We start from the raw sequence: 24,353 nt of genomic DNA, 5'->3' as shown, positions 1-24,353 counted from the left end.
ATAAATAACAATAATAAATATTATAGGACATTATTACACAAATTGACTAAGTCCCACAGTAAGCTCAATAAGGCTTGTGTTGAGGGTACTTAGATAACGATATATATAATATATAAATATTTATAAATATTTAAATACATAGAAAACACCCATGACTCAGGAACACATATCCATGATCATCACACGAATAAATGCCCTTACCAGGATTTGAACCCGGAACCATCGGCTTCGTAGGCAGGGTTACTACCCACTAGGCCAGACATCCCCTTTTAAAGCACCGACGTGGATGATTTCTTTATAACTCTAGAAAACAAGTTACTTTTTTGATGAGCCTCCTCAGTCCTCTGTACTCGGGCTTCTGCAAGGCCCCGCTCCTGTCTCGGTCGAGCTCCCCGAATTTCCAGTCTGCCACGGAGCGTGGCTCCATCGAGCCCGAGCCCGACCGAGCGCGCTCATACTCTACGCTGAATATCTTTATAAGATTCGCGTTGAATAACACCCGGTCTGATCGGGAACAACCTGTTAAATAGAGAATTAACATCTAAAAAAATCTTCAAGACCGCTGTAATCCAAAGTCCAAGTCAAAGATATTTTTCAACACTTTCAAGTTGTCACTTTTATATAGCTGTTATCAAAGATTTATACGAGTAAACTCCGTACAAGATAAATAAATTCTAAGAAAAAAACGTGTCTCGAAAAACGTATGCTCGAATACGATATACCTTTGGCCTATACTCGAGTAGATGGCGACAGCGTTCGATATTGAACACATATCAGTGACTCATTCTAATCCTGTGTCGAAACTACAAATTTACTTTGACACTACGACTCTATACTCGATTATGCTAATGTGCTGTTATTTTTTATCGGAAACAATCAAAAATTACTTGTTTGCTACTAAATGTGGAGGCCAAATTTGGTAACAAACAAGCATACAGTTCGCGTGATTGTAAGTTGATTTTTATTTATGTATAGCTTTATTTTGATATGATTAAATATTCGGACTCCAAGCTCCAACTAGCCCAGTCCTAGAGATAGACCGAGCTAAGATGGCAGCGATTTTGATAACCCAGCCTGTGCAAGTGTTAAGTAAACGTCATAATTTCATAGATGTTTGACGTTTAAAATAACACTTGCACTGCCTGGGCTATCAAAATCTTGGTCAGACTCTAGGAGTTTCAAACATGTACATACGTACACCGTTAGCGAAAATTGACAGGAGTATTATATTAAAAACACTTCATTTAGAAATTTAATAAAATTACAACTCTACCTAGACTAGACTATCTACAATAAAGGGTAATTATATACTTAGGTAATTCTACAAGAAATTAATAATAAAGACGACACATTTTACGCTGCTGATATCATGAGTCAAAAACGTCTATACTCGTAGTTTAAACGATGTCCATTCACCGCCGACTTATTCGCATGCATCTGAAATGAGACCTTCATCTAGAACTCACTTCTTTTATTCCGTTGACCTCGGACCGATGACCGACGTCTGGTGTGCGATTTACCTGGGAACAAAACGCCCTGCGGTTATAGTCAGGATCAATTTACGATCTTTGCGTATCGATTTAACATTTTAAATGTATAACGTCTTTTTAATTTAGCTTTTTTACTGCTAATGGATATCCTGTTGTTGAAGGTTACCATAAATACGAGTATACTTATTGATTACTAGTTGCAAGTTCCGAAAACATTGGTCGGTATTCCCTGTTAAGCAGTGTTGGCCGAACGTTAATTAGAATTGACCAATAACCATTACAAATTGAACCGTAAACAGTAACGGACGGTTACAGTTTACGGTTCAATTTGTAATGGTTCATGGTCAATTCTAATTACCGTTCAGCCAACACTGCTGTTAAGAGTGTTAAGTATTAGTATGTACAATGTACTTAGTCAGGTCATAAGTTCTGTCACAAAGGTTTTGACTGATAACAAAGCTATAGGTACAGATCCCATATTAATCTATATAAATAATAAATAAATATTATAGGACATTATTACACAAATTGACTAAGTCCCACAGTAAGCTCAATAAGGCTTGTGTTGAGGGTACTTAGACAACGATATATATAATATATAAATACTTAAATACATAGAAAACACCCATGACTCGGGAACAAATATCCATGCTTATCACACGAATAAATGCCCTTACCAGGATTTGAACCCGGGACCATCAGCTTCGTAGGCAGGGTCACTACCCACTAGGCCAAACCGGTCGTCAAAATATATATCTTTCTTAAAATACATAGTACCTGGGCGATCGAGCTTTGCTCGGTTATAACTAATTATTGTAATATGATGGTGTATAGGTGATAATCTTAACTACATTTTTTTACTAAATTAAGCTTGTCTAAAACAATAAAAATTAAAAAAAATATATATAAACTTGAACATATAAAAAAAAAAACAAAAGTTAGTCACCGGGCGAGATTCGAACCCGTAACACTCGTTTCTAGCCGTCCGCGTCTTAATCCGCTGGACCAGACGGACAGTGGCTAGCAACACGAAATTAGTGACCATATTCTGCGTCTTAAGAAAAACGCATGAAAACTCGAAAACACGCGTTTTCCCAAACATAAGACTAATCTAGATCGATTGTATACCCCCAAAAACCCCCATATACCAAATTTCAGCGAAATCGTTAGAGCCGTTTCCGAGATCACAGAAATATATATATATATACAAGAATTGCTCGTTTAAAGGTATAAGATATAATTCATGAGTATTGGACTGCCAAAATTGCAACTGTACGCGTGTTTTACCAAGTCTAGTTACTCGTTGGATGGCAGTCAAAAATTAGCGTGTCACTGAAACCCTAATTTTGAAGGTTATTAGCTGAAGTACAGACTTGTCGGAGAGCTAAGTGCTAGTGATAAAATAACTTTATAATAAAGTATTTTCATACAAATAAACAATTGTACCCATTTTATTAATGTGACATTGTTTTTTACTCCTTTTTGCAAAGTATAATTTTTCACAATCCAGCCGCATATTCACGTCTAACGATAATCCCACAGTAAACAAGTAGTAAATAAAAACGAGCTCTAAATTTTAAACGGATCATATTACGTTTTGATCAGTACAAAACAAGTTTTCAAATCATGGCAAACTCTTTTTATTAAGAGCTTTGTATTACATTTTATCAATTAAATTTTGGTTTGGTTAGTTTTTACCTTTGTGACAGAACTTATGACCTATCTAATTATAAAAGGCTATCATAATTTTGGCGCTTGGTCCGCTAAGCGAGAGCAACGCGTCTTCCGTTTCAGCGCGGGAAAAAATTCTTTCGTGCGGTAGACTGGCTCTCCAGCTCTTCTCTACTGGCTCCCGTTTCACCACGGTGACAATTGTCGCCTACATTGCTGGTCCTACTAGTAAACATTGCCGATAGGGACCGTGCGCGTTGGAGGGTCTGCCATCTTGTGGCCTGAATCGGAACCATAAACATGCACATGTACACGTCACGTGTTTTCTTGTGCACAATAGGTTCTACCATCTTGTGGGCTACATCGAAACAAAAAACATCACATTTACGCCTCGCGGCAAAAATCTGACGGCTCCTGTGCTGCCTCCTACAGTTCATGCACGCTCCCTATATGTACCGTTGTTACTGTTACGATGTCAATTGTCACCGTGGGGGAACAGGCCCCAGTTCGCATTTCTCCACCTAATCTCGTGAAATTTCGTGACACAGTTGAATTTTGTTGTCGATTTTTGTCATAATGGCGGATTTATGAGAGTTTGCGACGTCTGCAGCTCTTAGAGCTACTAGTATAGGTACCAATCACAAAGAGCGTAAGTTCAAAAGTCACGCCAAGGCAATAAATTTGCTGGTTAACGTCGAACATAAGAAGTACATGTCAAAAATTTCAATTTTGGTACAAACTTTTATCGCTGACTGTACTATTATTTCCACAGGCGACTAATACTCATTATGACAATTCTAAAAAACCAAACAAAGGTTTATGTTGTTTCATCACAGAGTTTCTATGGCCATTGGCCACCTCCTGTCTCCATCATCAGATCAGCACGATCGTATTATAATATTGCTAGTCACCGGACTTACATATAATTATGTATGCAATTTGTACGCAAGCTCAATAAATAAATAAATAAATATTATACGACATTATTACACCAATAGACTAAGTCCCACAGTAAGCTCAATAAGACTTGTGTTGAGGGTACTTAGACAACGATATATATAATATATAAATATTTATAAATACTTAAATATGTACATAGAAAACACCCATGACTCAGGAACAAACATCCATGCTCATCACACGAATAAATGCCCTTACCAGGATTGGAACCCGGGACCATCGGCTTCATAGGCAGGGTTACTACCCACTAGGCCAGACCGGTCGTATATGTATTTGATAAATTTATGAAAGTTATATAAGTGTACCTAATTGTTAAATACAGTTTGCAAATGCACGCTACATATCTTCTATAGGTATTTGTACGAGTATGCCATATGGCAATGCCTAGTGATGCGTAATTGGAAGTAGATATTTAGGATCTACTGTTTTACATTGTACTGCCTATGTTTAACAAAGAAATAACTTGGAATTTGTATCAGGCAGGTAAAGCAATACAGTTAAGTTGAATTAAGGCAACCGCACTATATAGGGGTATCGTGTATCGAAGGTAAAGGCGGCATGGATGCTCCTGTATCGGCATAGTAGGTAGGTATGGATATAGCTATGGGAGTCGAGAGGCCGTCTGCCCAACCGGTCCACACGCTAGCAGTGATGTTAGTGCCGGGCTTTTTGTCGATACCGATACCTATACTCCTTCCGTCCCTATGACAGTTTCTTCGTCTCTTTTGGCAGGGTTTATTTAAAAAAAGTAATCGATAATGTGGTTTTACCTTATTTGTATTACCGACTTACATGTTTCATTACTAAATAAATGAATGTGCTATACTTCCAAAAAACGTCAACAAACATTTTATGTGACAGTTACTCCATATAATAATTAACTGTCATAAGGACCATCGCGTATAAATGATCATCATGCCGTTTGAATTCTATGTATTTTTCGGAAGGGTGTTAAGCGTTTTAAGCTTAACGTTCATGCCTGTTTACCTCTATGATCCACTATAGGTACCTGTATCAAAAATGACTTCTAGTAAGTTTATGAATTTATTTTCAATTTTATTAAAAAATGGCCTACTTTCAAATGCCATCTGTAAAATGGCAAATAACAAAATATATTTCAATTTTGTATAGTGTTATTCGTGTTTCTAATTTCAAGGAACACAATCCAATATAATTGAATATATATAGGCTTTATTTCATGTTTAAGTTATGTAATTGATAGAAACCAAAGTCCATTCTAGCGAATTGGTGGCCTGTGTTCACTAGATCAACGGCCACATTACAACAATATGCTAAAAGCATCCTTCAAACCTCTTCGGTCAGGTTTCTATTTATTACTTTGTATTTGAATCGTAATCAAAAAGTAAAGTAAAACTTAAGAGAAGTGTCCCATCACTAAAGCATAACCCAATGGTCGATAAAATAGGACAACAAAAAGGGATACAAAAAAATACCGAAATCGGGTTTCGTTAACGACCGGGCAGACTTGTTGGCGCCTGGCCCAAATGGTTTTGATTTTGCATTGCAACTCTACGCAAATTGAAGATATTTTTTTCAAATACCAGATCAATAATTAAGATTGAATTTAGAAAGCAAATATTTGTTAAGCACACACATTATTTTGAAGGTACATATTTTTAGGTACTTAGCTACATAATAATATAATTTATTTTCATTTAACACATTCGTTTTATATACCTATACCATCCAGCGAGTAATTAGGTATATCGGCATACCTGGCTGTGATAAACGGACCGGATCACCCTGTTCGATGAGAATAATTCGCAATTAAATTGCAATTGAACTAAACAGGAATTAAGTAATGTTTCTATAATTGAATATTAGCAAGAAAACATGCATCTAATGAAATCACTGAGCATAGAATGGCAGCAGGGCAGATTGATCCAGAAACGTATGGACCCGGCATCAACAAAGCATTCATTTAAAAAGATATTAGTGTGGCTTTTTTCCCGACGTCTTGGGACTATGAAGAGTCCTCACCCAAAAAAACAGGGGAAAAAAGTTGACTCCATTGTATTTCGGCGTCAAGCTGTCTGCGGCGACCGCTGTTTCTAAGAACCCAACTTACAAGTGTTGTTGCCTCGCTGCTTTATAGTTCAAATTATAATGCTGGGTAATATTAATGGAAGGGCCAATCAGTTATACTTTCGAAGGTAAATTTGAATAAAACGACGCGCAGATTTACGATTTAACTCTACAATGGAACAACGCTATGTATTTAGATTAAAAAATATTATAATAATAAGAATTTGTAAAAGACAGACATAAATGATATTTCGTACATAAGTTCCGATAAACTCATTGGTACGAGCCAGGATTTGAACCCGCGACCTCCGGATTGAAAGTCGGACGTCATATCCACTCGGCCACCACCAACAAACAAATACTAATAACTATTTTTATTGTGACAAAGGTTACTACCGGTTACTAATATTATCATGAGTTTGTGTTGTTTTTAATGAACAAGCACCTTCCTGAAACATTTGAGATTTTAAGTCAAGCGGAAAGTCAAAAGTCCAGCGGAATATCTATAAATGATGGTTCTTGCTGCATCCGCCGTGATCTTTCAGACGCAAAGGTCGGTAACGTAGAGCTGTCTCAACGTATGCCGGGGAATTAGGATTTTAAAGTCAATACCCGCTCGAGCTAAAAAGCTTCGCATTCTTAATATGAATGTTTACGTTACCTTCCACTGACCCCGCCAAGCCGGTGGCGGCGGTCGTTCGGACAACCGGGTGATTAGGTACAAAGGGGTTTAAAGATCCTCATTAGTTTTGTGTCCGATACCGATATCATTAACATTAACTAAAAATGTACACCTACCATATTATTGCTGTTTATTCATAATAGTTGATTAAGCACTATTAACGTATATACTTTACCTTTAAAATAAATTATACGGGTGTACATGATAATGATGATAATATATGTAGACTTGAAAGAGCTCAAAATTTTATAATACTTTTCATGAGTGGCAGAGTTACAGATTCGCTACGATTTCAAGATTTTAATCGGAGTTAAACATTCCATTTAACAAATCACAACATGCTACGCGTATGCCCACGAGTAGGTACGTAGCTAGTGCGCTAAACAGTCGAGTCGTTCTCTAGATTGAGATTACGGGATGACAAAACGTGGAGAGTAAAGAGCGGCGTATTCCTTGCAACGGGGTCAACACAAGTGGCAATAAATGTTTAATTGCTTGCTTGTGCAGGCCCCAGTGAGTAATGGGCGCCTGGCTTTAATCGCCATTAAGAGCCCTTTCGACTGACTAGTGTTTCAGGTTATAAACCTAGATATTTTATAAATCTAGTTTGAATTACTAATAGTCTAACTGGCGAATAAAACCAAATGAGGCACAGGGACTATCAGCATCAAATAGGTGGGGACGACCAGAATGGTCAAATATCATTACCCACATTTGATATAAGAAATAGAAATAAGGACGGCTGTTTAGATTTTGCTTTCCAAAACTATCCCTTGTAATGTGACCTGTGCTCGCTACAAAGATCTGACAAATGAAATTACCACTAGGGGTAGGGTTCAAGGCAACATTTGGTCCATCGGTGTGAGCTACCGGCACATCAAGTCACATCAACAATTCAACATCAATCATGCTGTGGGCTTGGCAGAATGACTAGCGTGTGACATAAGATTGCAGTAAATAAGCCTTCACAAAGCTCTTATAAGTAATTTAATATATTGAAATAGACTGTGAACGTTTTTGCGTAGCTATAATAGTACATTGCGCAACAAGGGGGGTAAGTAAGATATTGGAAACGAGGGTAATAATCTAATCATTCCCGACTGCCGCAGGCTGGAGGGAATTAAAGGCCCGGTTTGCAATATTATTACCTCCGGAGTTACACACAATGTTTTTCGCCACACTTGCGAACAAAAAAAAAAAACAAATTTTAAGCGAAATAATTCTTAAAAACATTTCGAAAATTCGTCCGCCATCAGCCAGCCAGCCATTCAGCCAGGATTGAAAATAGTGGAAAAATATTTTAAACGATTAATTACATTAATCAAATTAAATATTTATAAACATATTAACAATATTATAAACATCAGTATTTTAAAAGTAAAACTCATGTATACTTGAAAAAACATTATGCCCAATATGCCCACGGGCATAGTGAAATAAAAAAACTTACGCCATAATAGCTCAGTGGTCTCTTTACATCTCAATATGATGGCATACTCGTACTATAGCACTTTTTACGAGCAAGTGTGATTAAAATACATTAAGAGCTTTGTTAGTTATTACATAAAGAAAACGAAGTTGAAAGGATGCTTCGTATTGGCGATAACAATTAAGATTGTGGTGATCGTTTGCTCTTAATTTAGAATAAAAACAAATTTCCAACTTACTAAGATTTTCCGAAACCTATTAAGTCTAGAAACGGGTTTAGTTACAAAGATATCCTGTACTTGAATGATGAAATGACGCAAAGAAGATAATTGCTTATTAAGAAAATGAAACGGTATATTTTCACCGATAAAGCTTCTGAAGTTTAAATTGTGACATTAATATTATGTACGAAGTATGTATTTCTACTGTTTATTTTTATGATTTATTTAAACTGTAGTACCTGCCTTCGCTGTGCCGATTTGATAAGTGCCTTTAAAATACATTTGGTATGGAGGAACTGACCAAATGTAATAGCAATAGCCCTATTAACTGTCTTGTGTCCAGTGGAAACTATTCTCAATCAGCATCATTGACAGATGTCAGGCCACTCAGGCAAGCCATTTGCTGCAAACCTTAAAGCCTTTCATGGGCGACAGACAGCATTAATCAACCATCTATAGTGTTCCGCAACGACCAGTGTAATCTAAGAGCCATTTTATGAGTCAGTAAATCAAGAAACAATTCGCTTTGCAGCAGACCAGCCCAGCAAAAACTGTTTTATTGCATTCCATTGGCTTAATGAATATTCACCTGGTTTGATCTTAATTAGAAATATAAGGTTAAACAAATTAGACTTCAGGCCATTCTGAATGATGCTACAGACGTTACAGTGATAATCAACACGAAAACGCGAAGTCAAGATCTCAGACAGACATGTTGTTGGAATTACATATTAGTTTTTATTTCCATTTGGAGTCGTAACGAACTAAAGAGTATAATAACATTAATAACTTTGTCCCTCCGTACGAGTATTACGAGTATATTCTGGTGGTGTATAGCACACCACCAGGTGGTATCATAGACACGGAACAAATTAGAAACCAAATCGTATGAGTAAGGTCCTCGATTGAAGGCAAGTTTTTATATAGGTACTCTACCTGGCTTTATTTTTGTACTGGAGTTTTTTTTTCATACATCCTCAGTTTCACAATAAAATTAGTCACTCGCCAAACTAACCAAGAAATTTATTACTAAGCCGTCTCAGGTTTGCAAACGTTTTTATTTTATTTTTGTGGTAAAGCAGTGGTGTCCTTGTTTCCTTTTAGTTTATGGCCATGACTTAGACCGTTATTGATCTAGTAAAAGAAGTGTCTCTGGTAGTTAGCATGGATTCATTCAAAAATACATATACTGTTCGAAATAATACAAAATGAATTTATAGTTATACTAATGATAACTGAATGGTATAATTTTGATCAAATCTGAATGATCCGATCCAGACATTATGCTCGCAAATGAAAACTTTATACATAGGTATATATTTTAAAGAATTAATTAAAGATGTAATTCGCAAGAAGCATACACATTTGGAATTTGCCCTTTTATTGTACTAGCCAAGAATTAGAATTATAGAGATTGAATTGTACATTATTATCCGAGTGCCGTGCCGTGATGCTGGGGTTAGTGCCGTGTTATAAAGTGGCATGTCTGTTGCGTTCTCATGATTCGCCGACATACGAGTACGTATACAATATATTATGTGAATATATTTTATTTGGACATGTTAGTTAGTAGCCTATCTTTCAATCCGGAGCTCGAGGGTTCAAGCCCTTACGCCCTTAAGGCTCTTACGCACCAATGAGTTGTTCGACATAGTCATTTGATATTTGTCAGTCGCTTTTCGGAGAAGGAAACCATCATGAGGACACCGAACTAATCCCAATAAGGCCATAGTTTCCCCGCTGGGTAAGAAGGTCAGATGGCAGTCGCTTTAGTGTAAATTAGTGCCAAAGTTAATTATTGGGATTAGTTGCTACCGGGGACCCCAGGCTCCCATGAGCAGTGCCTAAAAAGGCCAAAGGTAGGAAGATTATAGAATAAATAAATAAGATAATCCATTGAGACTTTCTCCCTAGTGTCTATATACCCACTACAATTACTGGTTCTAGTAGAGGGCAAAAATTGGATGCACTTGTCCTATTACGTAAATTTTCCCATCAAGGGTGGAATGTCCTCTAGTAGCAGTAGCACCTACAACTACATATCCAACAGTACGCCTTTTATTTACAAAGTGGTGGCACTTGTAATGTGGAAGCACGTGCCCTACCTGACTTTAAATCACGTTCGAGTCAACCATGTTAAGAGGTGAATATGCGGGCTCAAACCGTGTAAGGAAGCTGGCGATTAGAAGTGTCCGGGATCGGCGGGCGTCGCCCTGCGTAGGTAGACCCTTTGTCTGCATCTCAACCGATCTACATTCTAACAATGGTTGTCTTCGGCCGAACACCCCAACACTATCATCTGATATTCTAAGGATCACACAGAAAATCAAAAGTTTAAAGACTGTTTTGCCTTTAGTTACGGATACTGCAGCCAAATTTCTGTATGTTACCAAAAACCAACAGTGATTTTATTAAAATTTTGGCAGATTATTACATATATTTCCTGTTTTACCTTAAGGTTGACTGGTAAAGAATGTTTTTCATGGCTTTAAGTCCACATAGAAACACACACAATGAAGTACGATAGATTTATCTTTTTTACAATAAATAATAAATAAATAGATAAAATGTTCTTGTGTAACACACCTACGACATGGACCATAAGCTATGTTAGATAACCTTGTTTGATCCTGATATTCATTGAATTTCCCATATTGTACACGAGTTAAAAATCATATGTTAAAATCGTTTTTTATTCACATTTAAGATGTTGCCGAAATTAAAAACAAGCCGATCTAGCATTGAATGGAATGTCGCGGCATTAAATCATACGCACAAAGCATGACAATGACTTTCTAAGATATTCAGTATACTGAATCTAGAATTTATGCGCGTGTTAGTGCAGCGCTGTTGTCCACTTGTCACTTTGTTTAAGAATAAATAAATGATTAACATTTAAAAATATTTTTTGTAGCTCAGATATCGATCAACCAAAAACACAAACAGGTATATCGACACGATGATGACCTATATATATCCCACACATTCACCAAATTATTCTTTGAATGAGCATTTACAAATCATCACTACATTTTGGCGTAGCACCGGCCAATTGTAGATAGATACCAACAAATAGCATAATATAAGTCTCAATAAAACGTGAATCAGATCTTTGATCGCTACACCACACAGGCTCCCTATACGCACTTGTATGACTTCCCTATGAATTACCTACAAATGTAATTCAATTCGATAATACCTTTGCTGTAAACAGCAAGCGGGATTGCTACCTTCCGCCTACATGGGGCCCCTGGGCCCTTATATGTTCATAGTTCAACCGAGCAGAGTGTCCCTGCATTTGAGATTACAATAGACTAGCCTTGATCTTTGACATATCTTTCTAGACTATTCCATATATGGAACGATAATGGCAATTGTAGCTATTGACATCGAAGTTAGCGTGTCAGAAACGCCGCGTGTTAATCGTTGCACGTTGACTACTAAAGTGAGCAGTTTATTTTTGTAATTTTATTATTCTTTGCTCGGTTAAGATCGTTGTCTGTCTAGTTCTGGAAATTTTATATAAGATAAATCAACGTCAAGTCTAGCATAGCATCAGGTGTATGTTTCGAAAATGCTACGCAAAGTAAACACTCTCGCGCATCTGGAGCATTGTTTACGGCTTATTTCAAACATACTCAGACGCTATTTACAACTTACGACGTTACTAAGAACAGATGTTGAGAATCTGGATCCGAAGTTTAAGACAATTTATAAATGATTTATCTCCAGTTTAGTTGGAAAACCATCGTAGAGCAATAAATAACAAGAATCAATCTACAGAATTAAAATGGGTATGTTCGATGCATGAAAATTACGGTGTGGAGTTTAGACGATTCAGCATCCCATGACAATACAACGTTACCTCCATGGGACAGTCGAGTCGATGTATCAATCCAGGCATCGCTACGCTAGCCACCGTAGTTCATCCTTGGCTTGAATAAATCTACAACTTATAACATTTTTAATTATTTAGACTGATTATTTACACAATTTACACCTATTCAATAAGCAAAGATAATTTCATTCTTTCTGATCCATTTATAGATATCTAAACAATAGGACCTTGGTACTGAGCAATAAATAAGTTTTTGGCATAAAAATATTTTTTTTTGTATCAGGTTTTATCGCTGACTGTACTTTTTTTTCCACAGCCAACTAATACTCATTGATACAATTCTAACAAATCCAAAAACAATTAAGTTGCGTTGTTTCATTATCACAGAGTTCCTATGGCTATCCCTTGTCTCCATCAGATCAGCCCAATGGGACCATAATATTGCATTGTCACCCGACTTACATATGTAATGTAAATTATCAGCTTAACCGTAAACCGGGATATGAGTAAAATTTTATTTGCAAGTTTTGATTACAGACAGACAACGGGGGAGGTGAAAGTAAATAATTAAATAATAAGTTTTTGGCAAAAAAATCATTTTTGGTACAAGATTTTATCGCTGACTGTACTTTTCTTTCCACAGGCTACTAATACTCTTAGAGACAATTCTAAAACCTCAAACACAATTAGGTTGCGTTGTTTTATCACAGAGTTCCTATGGCCACCGCCTGTCCCCATCATTAGATCATTTCGATGGTGCCATAATATTGCATTGTCATTGTCACCCGACTTACATATGTATGGAAATTCAGCTTCATTGGATGTCAAAATATAACTTGAAAGATTTGACCCGTACAAACATAGTTACATAGGTACATACTTACATCGATATTTATTTAGCAACAAACGCAAGACTCGTATACTTATAAAAAAAATCATACTATAGGTTTACTAGGTAAACCATCAAATAATTTATGCAGGATAATCTACTAGGTATGATTGTTAACAACGTTCATGAATTTACTAGAGATAGGTATGACTTAGGATAAGGATAAGTCCAAATATCTGTGCTAGATATTTATTATACATATTTAATCACGTAATATAGTTTTAGGGATAATTGCCGTACTCTACCAGGGTGCCATGTGACCTTTCCCATTGTAACATCTATATTGGTTTGCAATGTCAATTTAAATTGCATTGAAAGTTTTTACGACGTATTGACCGATTTTGTTTTCGTTTGTCCAGATGTTCTCCTCTACAGGTCGCAATTCTTAACCAATTCTCGTGAAATTTGTGACCAGATTCTATGATTATATATATATTTTATCAATCCGTTTACGGATTTTTTTCAAACTGCAGAAATTGGTATAAAGGACTTGAGCGCCAGCTTTGTGAGTACACTGTGATAACTCAACGAACTAAGTATTTTTCACTTTTAGATTTTTTAAGCTTACCGCGATGTCCACAGCTCACAGAGGCACTATAGTCCCTGTAGACGAAGTAGCGCGCTGAGGCTGGTATAAGTAAACAATACATATCTACTATCTACAGGTTTGTAGATATACCTACGTACTACATACCTAGTTAATTAGATAACACATTCGGTTTTTTAGTTTTCCCCTATTATTGTACAATCTTCATGTTTGTCTACAAACTTATTTAAGCAAAATCACACATAGCACGCTCAGTCAGGGTCGTAAGCGTTAATGGTTTTATTAATTAGGTGTGCGTCAGGTTTGTGTAAATTCAAACAATGTTTTTAGGCTAAATTATATGCTAAAATCTCTTGTCAATACTAGAAAATACTCAACAGGCCTATTTCCACTCCTAATACCCCGTAAATATTAAATTTTCATGTAAATAACTCTTCGCAATAGCATACATATATTAAGCAGTTAGAATTTAGACGGTAGAAATTCGACGCAACAAAGTGGCATGTGTGTAAGATCCTACAACTTTAAATTTAAAGGTACCTAGACTAGTAGCCATGTCACGCCTGTCATTTTGCCGAGCCGAATATCCCCCAGGTCACCGTTGGATCGTCACATTAACTCTTTAACCTCCGTAGACTGATATATAAGACATACAATATGAGGCTCATTTCGCCGCAGTCTGATAAATAAGACAAAACTTCGAGTAACTTCGTACCGGCGGCGATACGAGCACGCTCGATGAAAAATTCTAAACGCTTTAAAGGTTAAGTGGCGTTAACCAAAAATTTGAAACATAATAGGTATGACCTGAATGCGGGTAAGCATTTTGATACGACGCGACGCCCATGTTGAATGAGGTACAGCGCCAGCAGAAGACTCACCAGTTTTGGTACAATCAGGTCTCCCATTCCTGACAGTGGTGTCCTGGAGCGGCTTGCCGTCGGGCGTGACGCACCAGCAGCCCGCGGCGGCGCCGGCGCCCGCGGCTGCGCACTGCACGGCGGCGTAGGTGCCGTCTGCGCGGCAGCGCGGCACGAAGTTGGCTCGGCGCCCGCCTTGCCCGTTCAGGGCATAGCGCAACGCAATCAGGCAGGATGATTGGCCCTCTAACAACGGTGAGAAATAGTTATTTGTGTCTTAAGGGAGAAAAAGTAGGACATTGCGTGCCGCGTGTAAAATTATCACCCAAGCTGAAGGCGAGGGTAGCAAACACGCGGGACGGAATGTCCTACGATTCCTCCCGTGGTGCGCATACTATTTTTCTGCTCGACGGAGGCGGAAAGCGGCAACTTCGTTTAGCGCAGCGGGAGCAAAGTTGACGCTTTCCGCCCGGAGGGGAGAAATTGTTATTTGTGTCCCAAGGGACGAGAAGTAGGACATTGCGTGCCGCGTGTAAAAAAACACGCGGGATAGAATGTCCTACGATTCCTCCCGTGGTCCGCATACTATTTTTCTGCTCGACGGAGGCGGAAAGCGGCAACTTCGTTTAGCGCAGCGGGAGCAAAGTTGACGCTTTTCGCAGGAGGGCAGAAAACACCATTATATCACAGACAGAGGCACAGTTCCGAGAGGAAAATAAGAGGGGTGGGCCAGAAGTGAGATACTAAGATAAAAAACATCGGTGCGTTTTTACAAGATTTAAGCATAGTCGCTACATAAGTGTGCTTTCGTTACATGTACGGAAGGTGTACCTATAGTTCTATAATACCGTGTCTTAAATATCTACTGGGTTATAGGACTTATAGGAAGGACAAATGTAGACAAAGGCATGTTTGATCAGAACAAGCCAATAAACAAAGGAGTCCTGTACACTCATCGATCATTATTTTTCAACAGACCGGTCATGCGGTGCACATGTGACGACAATGGTCTGCGTGTGTGTGTGACCATACATCAACTAGATCTATTGCTAGACAAACATGTTTTTTGCACGGATTCGTAGACGAATGATTTGTTTCATATTACAAATTTTAAATGTAAATAACATTCCGTAGAAAGTTTAAGGTCTGAGGATGCAAGGCATGTTAATAAGATGGGGGTATAGTCATTGAAATTTTACACTAATATGGTTAAACTGTAGGTAATCTTGTAAAAATTCCTGCTAATATGTTGATGTATCGAAGGGTATAAGAAACTATCTTACGAATATCAGGACACATATTCGCAGCAAAAATTGGTGACGGTCACAGTGGTGTGGCCGCTAGGACAAACAAGTCGCAATTGTATTTAAAGTAGCTTCTTTAAAGGGTTACCACACTTCGCCTTCTATCGGGTCCAGGCTCAGTATATGCCTAGTAAGTAAAACCTAACAGGATTCTATTTGGTCCAGAGATAGTATCGCTATGATAGCGATAGCGATACTATCTGATAAAAAAACACGGTGTACAAGCTGTTTAGCTTGTACACCGTGTTTTTTTAATTTCCGTTGATTTCTAGGGTGCATTCCTGAGCTTAAATTAAGTAACTTTCTCAAAGACACGGGTATTCTAATTAACTCCATTTCGGAGATAATCAATTTTTTTTCTTAGAAGGCCCTTACAAGCGTATACACTTGATTTAGGGCCTAATTTACATATTTTATTAGTGTTAATTCATACATTTGCTACTATACGCAAGTACTATCTCTATCTCGGACGATCGATGTTCGAAATGACATTGATATGTCACAGTTTTCAATTGTTTGGTTGAATTATATGTAATATACTTTACTTTTTCATACTTTAATGAAAAGTCAAAGTATTACCTAATGTTTATACCTATAATACTAGTATGTTGGAGCGTAGATTCAAAGGGCTTACCGCGAATACCGAAGATCGCAAATTGTGGGCATCTTTCTCTATTACTCTAATTAAGGCGTGACTAGAGTGACAGAGAAAGATGCCCGCAATTTACGAACTTTAGTGTTCGCGGTAGGCCCTCTGTTTTCTGTGCTCTGCAGTTTGGCAGATAAGTGCTTATGACTACTTCTGTATTCTTCTCACAATTAAATAAATAAAATAAAAATTACTGCAGATGCAGTTTGCTAAAATATGTGTTTTTTCATCTATATAGCAATCTAAATATTAATATATTTATCTTTAGACATGCAAAGTCTCCGATTGCAGGTAAGTTCTAAAGAAAAAAACATGGCTATACGTCTATTACTTCAAGTAGGTGCTGATTTTGCAAATTTTCCTATTTGTTTAATTCGTGTAAACGGTACCATTTCATCCCTTGGTTAACAATCTACTATAAGTAGGTACTAATAGCTCCAGTTTAGTCTATTGAGACGGAAGAGTAACTACGGAACCCTACACTGAGCATGGCCCTAAATGCTCTTGGCCGGTTATTGGTATTAGTGTGGATTTTTTTCTTTTTGTTTACATCGGTGACATGGCATTCGATGACTTTCAACATCTGTTGAACAAGTATAGGTAAGTACACCTTGTCAGTAAAATAAATTAGTACTGAAAATCCGCAACTTGGCGAAGTCCAAATATACTATATATGCTCTCTGTACACGGTGATCGAGAAGTTATAATTTTCTCGCCTATTTATAAGTCAGATAGGGATTTAGATATAGGTGCCTTATCGAATCAGGGTTTCCGACAAACAGAAAACAGGGTCTTAGTGAAGGAGTTTTGTAAGCATTTGCATTTTGCCACATTAATATCTCAATGGTAAATTTACCCGCACATGGTCCTTTTCTGGCTAGCGCCACGGGTTCACCCGAGCACTGGGCTTTGAGGAGGTGGCAGCGCGTCTGGTACGTCCGTCCGTCCGTCCCGCACACTGCACGACGAGGCCCGGCGTTCGCGTCGCACGACGCGGCACGCCCGGCGCAGTGCTCGTTGTTAGTCTGCACAAACGACGTTAAGCTGAAGTATACAAAAACGTAAAATTTTGCATATTCCATTATTTATAATCGCCATTATAAATCGTTTTTTTTTTCAACGATGTCCTTTTTAAGCTTCCAAATTTTTAACCGCCAGTGATAAGTTGTATACAGGCATAAATATTAGGTAGCCATTTGAAAATAAAACCAATAGAAAAGTTAAGTACCAATTGGATTCTACACGAATTTACACGATAGGAAAGTGCAGATTTCAAGAGCATGGAACTTGTTCACTGGGTTACGGTAATCTCTTCCCATCAATATTTACCAATATTGTTTTTACCCGATTTTAAGCTTCCAAAACATTTTTTCAAATTGCACATTCCAAAACATTTTTTTATAGTGGAAAAAAATGATTTATGAAGGAAAATCTGAATAAAAATTACCCCCCCCCCCCCCTCTTTACTCCAAAGTTTAGCTAAGAAAAACTATTTTTTGTGTGTTTATTACATTTGAATTTTCTATGAGATTACATTAAACACAGGTTTTTTAAAATAAATGAATCATTTTTGAAATCGGTTCACATGATTTTAACACCACGTCGGTGGCAAACAAGCATACGGCCCGCCTGATGGTAAGCATTCGCCGTAGCCTATGGACGCCTGCAACACCAGAGATATTACATGCGCGCCCGGCCTTTTAAAACCTTGTACACTCCTCCATACTGTAGCGCCTCGGGAAAACCTCGGCAATGAGCTTCCCATTCCAAAGCCGAAGCGTCCGCGGGAGGAAATTTCTCTTAAACCGCACAGTCCGCGACCATTTAGGTTCTAGGGTGTGAGGATGAACACCCTGCCGACGGCGAGTGGTGCGGTGATAGAAAGCGGCCGTTGGCATCATGTCAAACAGTTCTTCAGAGCACAGCCTATTGTACAAGCGGTAGAACACACACAAGGAGGCAATGTCTCTCCTTAAAGGTTCAATACCGCTTGTAAGTTTCGGAACGTCGACGATTCGTACAGCGCGCCTTTGGACTGAGTCGGATGGTCCAAGCTGGCATGCACGTACTCCTGCCCAAAGGTGACAGCAATACTTCATATGGGGTCTGTGATAGAGAATTATCGTCGAAAAACCAACATACGTTTGTTACATCGCGAAAATAAGTTAATTAATTTGCCGATAGATGGCGCTGTACACAATTATATTTAGAGGGACTTCTGATCAAAAGTCTTTCACCTTTATATTTACAGGAGATAATTCAAATTTTGTACGGAGCCCTCGAATCGCTAGTAAAACGAACTCGTGCTTGACCGGTTTTTTTTACTGAAGCGGAAATACCACCTGACCCCTTTTCTCAGATTTGACAATTTTAGTGGAGACTTCCAATGATGCAGAACATTTGAAAAAATACGTAAGTCGGGTGACAACGCAATATTATAGTATCATCGAGCTGATCTGATAATGGAGACAGGAGGTGGCCATAAGAACTCTGTGATAAAACAAAACGTAAACGTAACCTTATTGTGTTTGGAGTTTTTAGAATTGTCTCGATGAGTATTAGTTGTCTGTGGAAAGAAAAGTACAGTTAGCGATAAAAGATTGTAACAATAATGATATTTTAGCCAAAAACTTAGACGTATTATGCTGACTTCAAGGCAAAGATCTACTAACTAATATTTACTTGGATTTTATGTATCATTTTAGATGTTTGCTGCTATCTTAGGAAAAATATTGTGTGCAACGGTACATACTTTGTATCGTTTTGTAACTTCGGTCTTTGAATTTTAAGAACCCTTATTATGTACCTTGCACATAAATCATAATACTATATTATTAAAGCAATTGATAAAAGTAGGTATTTACTGTTTTATTTTGACATCTTCATTTAGAGAACCAATAAACTTCCGCACTGCATTATTTCATTTATATGCACCTCACCCAAAAAAAAATTGTCACATTACCAAATGCATACAGTTCATCATTCAGCGGCATTTGCCCTTTCGCAGATTGGGCATGCGCCTAGCAGAGCTGTCACCGGCGGGGAATGTGACGGGAATTGACAATCGTACTCAATTAATTTCGTATAGGAGGTATTGCCTATGTGACGTGTACGACAGTGACGCCGTCTGGAGTCTTTGGGCACATTCCTTATTCGACAGTCAGTCAAAGTCAGTAAGAGGCAAAAAATATTGTTTATTGATGCATTATATTTGTCTGCTAGACATTTCTATTAAATTGACTTCAGACTAGATTACGTGATTGCATTGTAAATTGTATGCATTATTTAAATTACATTCGTTCATTAATTACTTGCCTATCCACATCGATGCAAAACTTTCCGAGATAGTGCACGTATAAATAAACATACAAAGGGAAACATAAGGCTTTTTTGTTTTAAAAGCTCAAGCTATGCTTTCCGATTATAAAACAGGCGAGCCGATTAGAAAGGTCTTTCATCCACCATTCCTTGAACAATAGCCCACGTACTTGCGACGACTTCAAATCTTTTACTTACGCCTATTTTCCTTATAAACGGGCTCGATTGTTTTGTTAAAGCGTCATTATGATTCCACCCGCGACGCGGGCCTGTATGCGAACCTTCGTGCTAATGCTGATTTTGCTTGACATTGCATATTTTATTGATTTTTTATTTATCGCCGTACATAAATGTCCCATTTATCAATAATTAAAATTAGGCAAAACCCCTTTTTCTTCGAATTACCGCTCAATCGCCGCAGCAATCCTTAGCGCTGATTTTCAGTGGGGAGTGGGGACCCGACTTATACAACAACGAATTAGTGGCGACACATACGCCAACGACACAGAAAATAACAGACAGAAAAGATAAATAGAAAGGAAAAAAACCGAACACGTGTGAATCGGACTCGCCCACCGAGGGTTCCGTAAAATTTACTTAATTTTTTGGCTTATTTTTCTCCTGTACTTGTAGTGTAAGACGATATTACTTGCCAAATCTCATTTTTAATGCCCTTAAGCTTCGAGCAACACCGGCTTCCGACACGTCGGAAGGGAGCAGCCCAAGCGATACACACCGTATAAATCGTTCTGCCATTTTTTGCGGGGGGAAACGTGCATACAGTCGCACTTCTCACTCACTAGATACAAAATCCAATCTGTAATGAAGACACAAATACATAGAATATGACACACGTCAAAGACAAATCTTGCACACCTCGATCTCTTTTTGTGTATGGACGAGTCACAAAATGCACCGCCATAGGTACAGTTGTACCTATGCTTCGGCAGAGGGGAAATAGTACGAATGCCGTCTCCCTTCCCGGCGTTGCTGGAAGCCCTTAAGTGTCGAAATATTCGTTTTTACAGTATTCGCAGTAGTATATATTTATTAAGTTAATTCAGAAGTTTGATCTGTTCACAGCTTCAAGAGACTGTAGACCTGAGTAAATGGTTTTAATTTCAACTCGATACTTCACACGTTCCCGTGATAAATGGTCGTGACAGATAGACCGACGGACGACCGGACAAACTTATTTTTCTTTTTAGGGTTCCGTAGCCAAATGGCAAAAACGGAACCCTTATAGATTCGTCATGTCCGTCTGTCTGTCCGTTTATGTCACAGCCACTTTTTTCCGAAACTATAAGAGCTATACTTTTCAAACTTGGTAAGTAGATATATTCTCTGAACCGCATTAAGATTTTTACACAAAAAAAAAAACAATAAATTTGGGGGGTTCCCCATACTTACAACTGAAACTCAAAAAATCTTTTTTCATCAAACCCATACGTGTGGGGTATGGGGATAGGTCTTCAAAAATGATATTTAGGTTTCTAATATCTACTAACATTTTTTTCTAAACTGAATAGTTTGCGCGAGAGACACTTCCAAAGTGGAAAAATGTGGTCCCCCCTCCGGCAACTTCTAAAATAACAGAATGAAAAATCAAAGAAAAAAAAAATATGATACACATTACCATGCAAACTTCCACCGAAAATTGGTTTGAACGAGATCTAGTAATTAGTTTTTTTTTAATACGTCATAAATGGTACGGAACCCTTCATGGGCGAGCCCGCGACTACGTCCCTTCGTTAATTTAATTGTGAATCTCATAAGAGGGTATTATGTATGATAAGACTGTTAGGCCAAGCATAAGCGTACTTTCGCAGCGCTTTGTGAGTTTTTTTACTAAGAAGAGAAGATTTTATGCAATAACTCAAAAACGACTGGACCGATCATGTTTGTTATAGTTTTATTTTATTTATTTGTTATTTTGGATCCATGGTTCAAAAGTTAGAAAGGGGCGACACATCTTTTTTTTTTCTTTCGGAGCGATTATTTCCGAAAATATGAACTGTAGGCATAGCTAGCTGTCCGAAATTACGAAAACGATCCGGCATCGTTAGAAAGAACAATAAAAACCGATACAAATAACAACAATGAAAACTGGGCTCACGTAATCCCCTCTTATTAACATCGATTTGTTTTTGGGAGCAAGTTTTTAAAAGGCAGTAAGATACAATAATAAAAAAAACAAAGAAGTATTTTATCCAGTAACCCAAACAGTTTTATGCAGGTCGGTGTCTCTTTCAAGTGTCGAGATACCTACCTGTGTTAAGAGACACCGCTATTCCATTATAATGTAGTTTTATTGGTACAAGACAATTTTATACATATACAATAATGAAGTAATATCTTAGAGTGAAAACGCTTCAAAAATTATTCTAAAACTTGAAAGTTGGAATACTTTGAAGAATATAGTAACAATTTTAACCTTTACCTAATAATTGAATTTTACAATGTTAATGCATGTTTTACGAATACCTTTTTTCGGGATTTTAACCGATGACTATGTAAAAGATATGTAAGAGCAGCCTTTCATAGTTTGGATGGCTGTATCTACAAGCGTGCAGATAGTATAGTTATATTGCGTACCTACTTAATAAAATGGCAAGCATTTAGATGGAAATCAATAAATAAGACCTGCTTTTTTTCATTCCTACCTTACTTTACCGTATTCTTAATATGTATAATTAATTGAGTAGTTATTGTAATAAAAAAAAACTACAACAACCATACAAAAACCGGATTTCTATTTCGCAATATACAAATGTATATTTGATATTAGTTTAACGGGGATATCTAATTTACCGTTTCGTTAAGCTTTTTTTATTTTATATTAATTAATCATGATTAGACTATATTTTATTTTAATAATCAATGTTGAAAAATTAATATTTATGTAATGCATGTTGAATATGTACTTAGACTAGTTATTCATTATGGAAATAAAAGGCTTATTAATTGTGTAGTTATTGTAATTAAAAAAAACCTACAACAACCATACAAAAACCGGATTATTATCTCTCAATATACAAATGTATATTTGATATTAGTTAAACGGGGACATCTAATTTACCGTTTCGTTAAGCTATCTATCTCCACAGGCACGACCTCAGAGCCGGTTGAATAACATTACTCACAAGCAAAAAGCTCCTATAAAATATAAAGAAACGCCAGATTGTAACGGGGACCATGCGAATATGATGCGCTCTTATTCCTAGCTCTACAATTCTACATGCAAGCTGTCGCCGCCGATATCGATCGATGCGGTGCCGGTTCGATACAATCAAATAAAACAAGTAGGCTAACGCAAACAATTAACCAGGTAGGTAAATCTAATTATGTTATTAATATATTTTTTGTAAACGATGGTTATTTTGTATCGTGTGTTTTTATCAATAATTGATTACTTATCTACCTTATTTTTTTAAATAGATTGTTTATACACTTTTATAAAACTGTTTATACATTTGCACATACCTACATGACTTAATATTAAATTATTCATACATAGGAGAACAAAAGAAATATTACTTTACCTTAACGTTGGGCACTGCATCACTAACGTATAATAAAAACATAACAATAAAGAACTGTAGCATAATTAATGATTTAATAATATACATAATTGCTAAAAGGTATTAAAAATTAATTGTATTAATAAATATAATACTATTAGATCACTCGTTCACTAAACCGACATCGATCGGCTGATAGCTAAACAACTTTTTAATGATCATATTGACATAACTGGGTTTGATTTTGCACCGCACCGGTAATAATACGGTATGGATCAGACGCGAGACGTTCGTCTGGAGTGAGAGTTAAAACAGAATAAAATACATAATAACAAGGATAGAGCGATCCCGTGCGAGACGCGGCGCGCGCGCACCCCGCCCCGCCCACCGCTTAGCTGATTTGCCACTCTCCACGGGAATAATGATGCGCCATAAATACGATAAACCGGTGTTAATCACCAAATAAACAACCAGTCGAATAAAATATCAATATAATGAGCATTCTCTTTCAATAGGTATGTCATTTAGATCATTAGAAATATATTATCGCCTGACTCAAACGCCTAACTAGTAGTCACAATAAGTAGCAAATACCTACCTAAATATTTTCCATAAATCTAAGCTCTGTTTGTAGTAATAAGTACTAAGTACCTAGTTATTTTAACCGAAAACTAGGTAAGCCGACAAGGGAAATAAATAAATTTAATAAGACAGCCCGTATTTAAAAGTATCAACAGCGTATTTGAAGCTATACAGTTGTGTGCAATATAATAGCAGTCAATAAGAAAATGAAATTTAGGGGAAAACTATAACTTTAGATCAATTATATTGGATCTTTTTAAATAATTCTTCTGCATTACTTGACATTGTTTCAAAATTAACTATAACCTTTACTTAAATAATATTGGATGGAAGTAAAATATATATAT

At 37.2% G+C, this 24,353-nt stretch overlaps 1 protein-coding gene across 1 annotated transcript in view; it reads right to left on the bottom strand.

Moving 5' to 3' along the window:
- Window positions 1-24,122, bottom strand: part of LOC133516819 (SPARC-related modular calcium-binding protein 1) — a 33,668-nt gene extending 9,546 nt beyond the window's left edge. The window contains exons 1-5 of the mRNA XM_061849808.1: window positions 23,446-24,122; window positions 17,442-17,610; window positions 14,654-14,878; window positions 1,467-1,520; window positions 320-519 (exon numbers count right to left, since the gene is read on the bottom strand). Of these exons, the coding sequence (XP_061705792.1) occupies window positions 320-519; window positions 1,467-1,520; window positions 14,654-14,878; window positions 17,442-17,610; window positions 23,446-23,532 (735 nt within the window). The 5' untranslated portion in view covers window positions 23,533-24,122. The remainder of the gene's footprint in view (window positions 1-319; window positions 520-1,466; window positions 1,521-14,653; window positions 14,879-17,441; window positions 17,611-23,445) is intronic.
- Between the last annotated feature and the right edge of the window lie 231 nt (window positions 24,123-24,353).

Source organism: Cydia pomonella, chromosome 1 (genome assembly GCF_033807575.1).
Source record: "Cydia pomonella isolate Wapato2018A chromosome 1, ilCydPomo1, whole genome shotgun sequence".
Lineage (NCBI taxonomy): Eukaryota > Metazoa > Arthropoda > Insecta > Lepidoptera > Tortricidae > Cydia > Cydia pomonella.
This window is presented reverse-complemented; position numbering and strand designations above follow the sequence as displayed.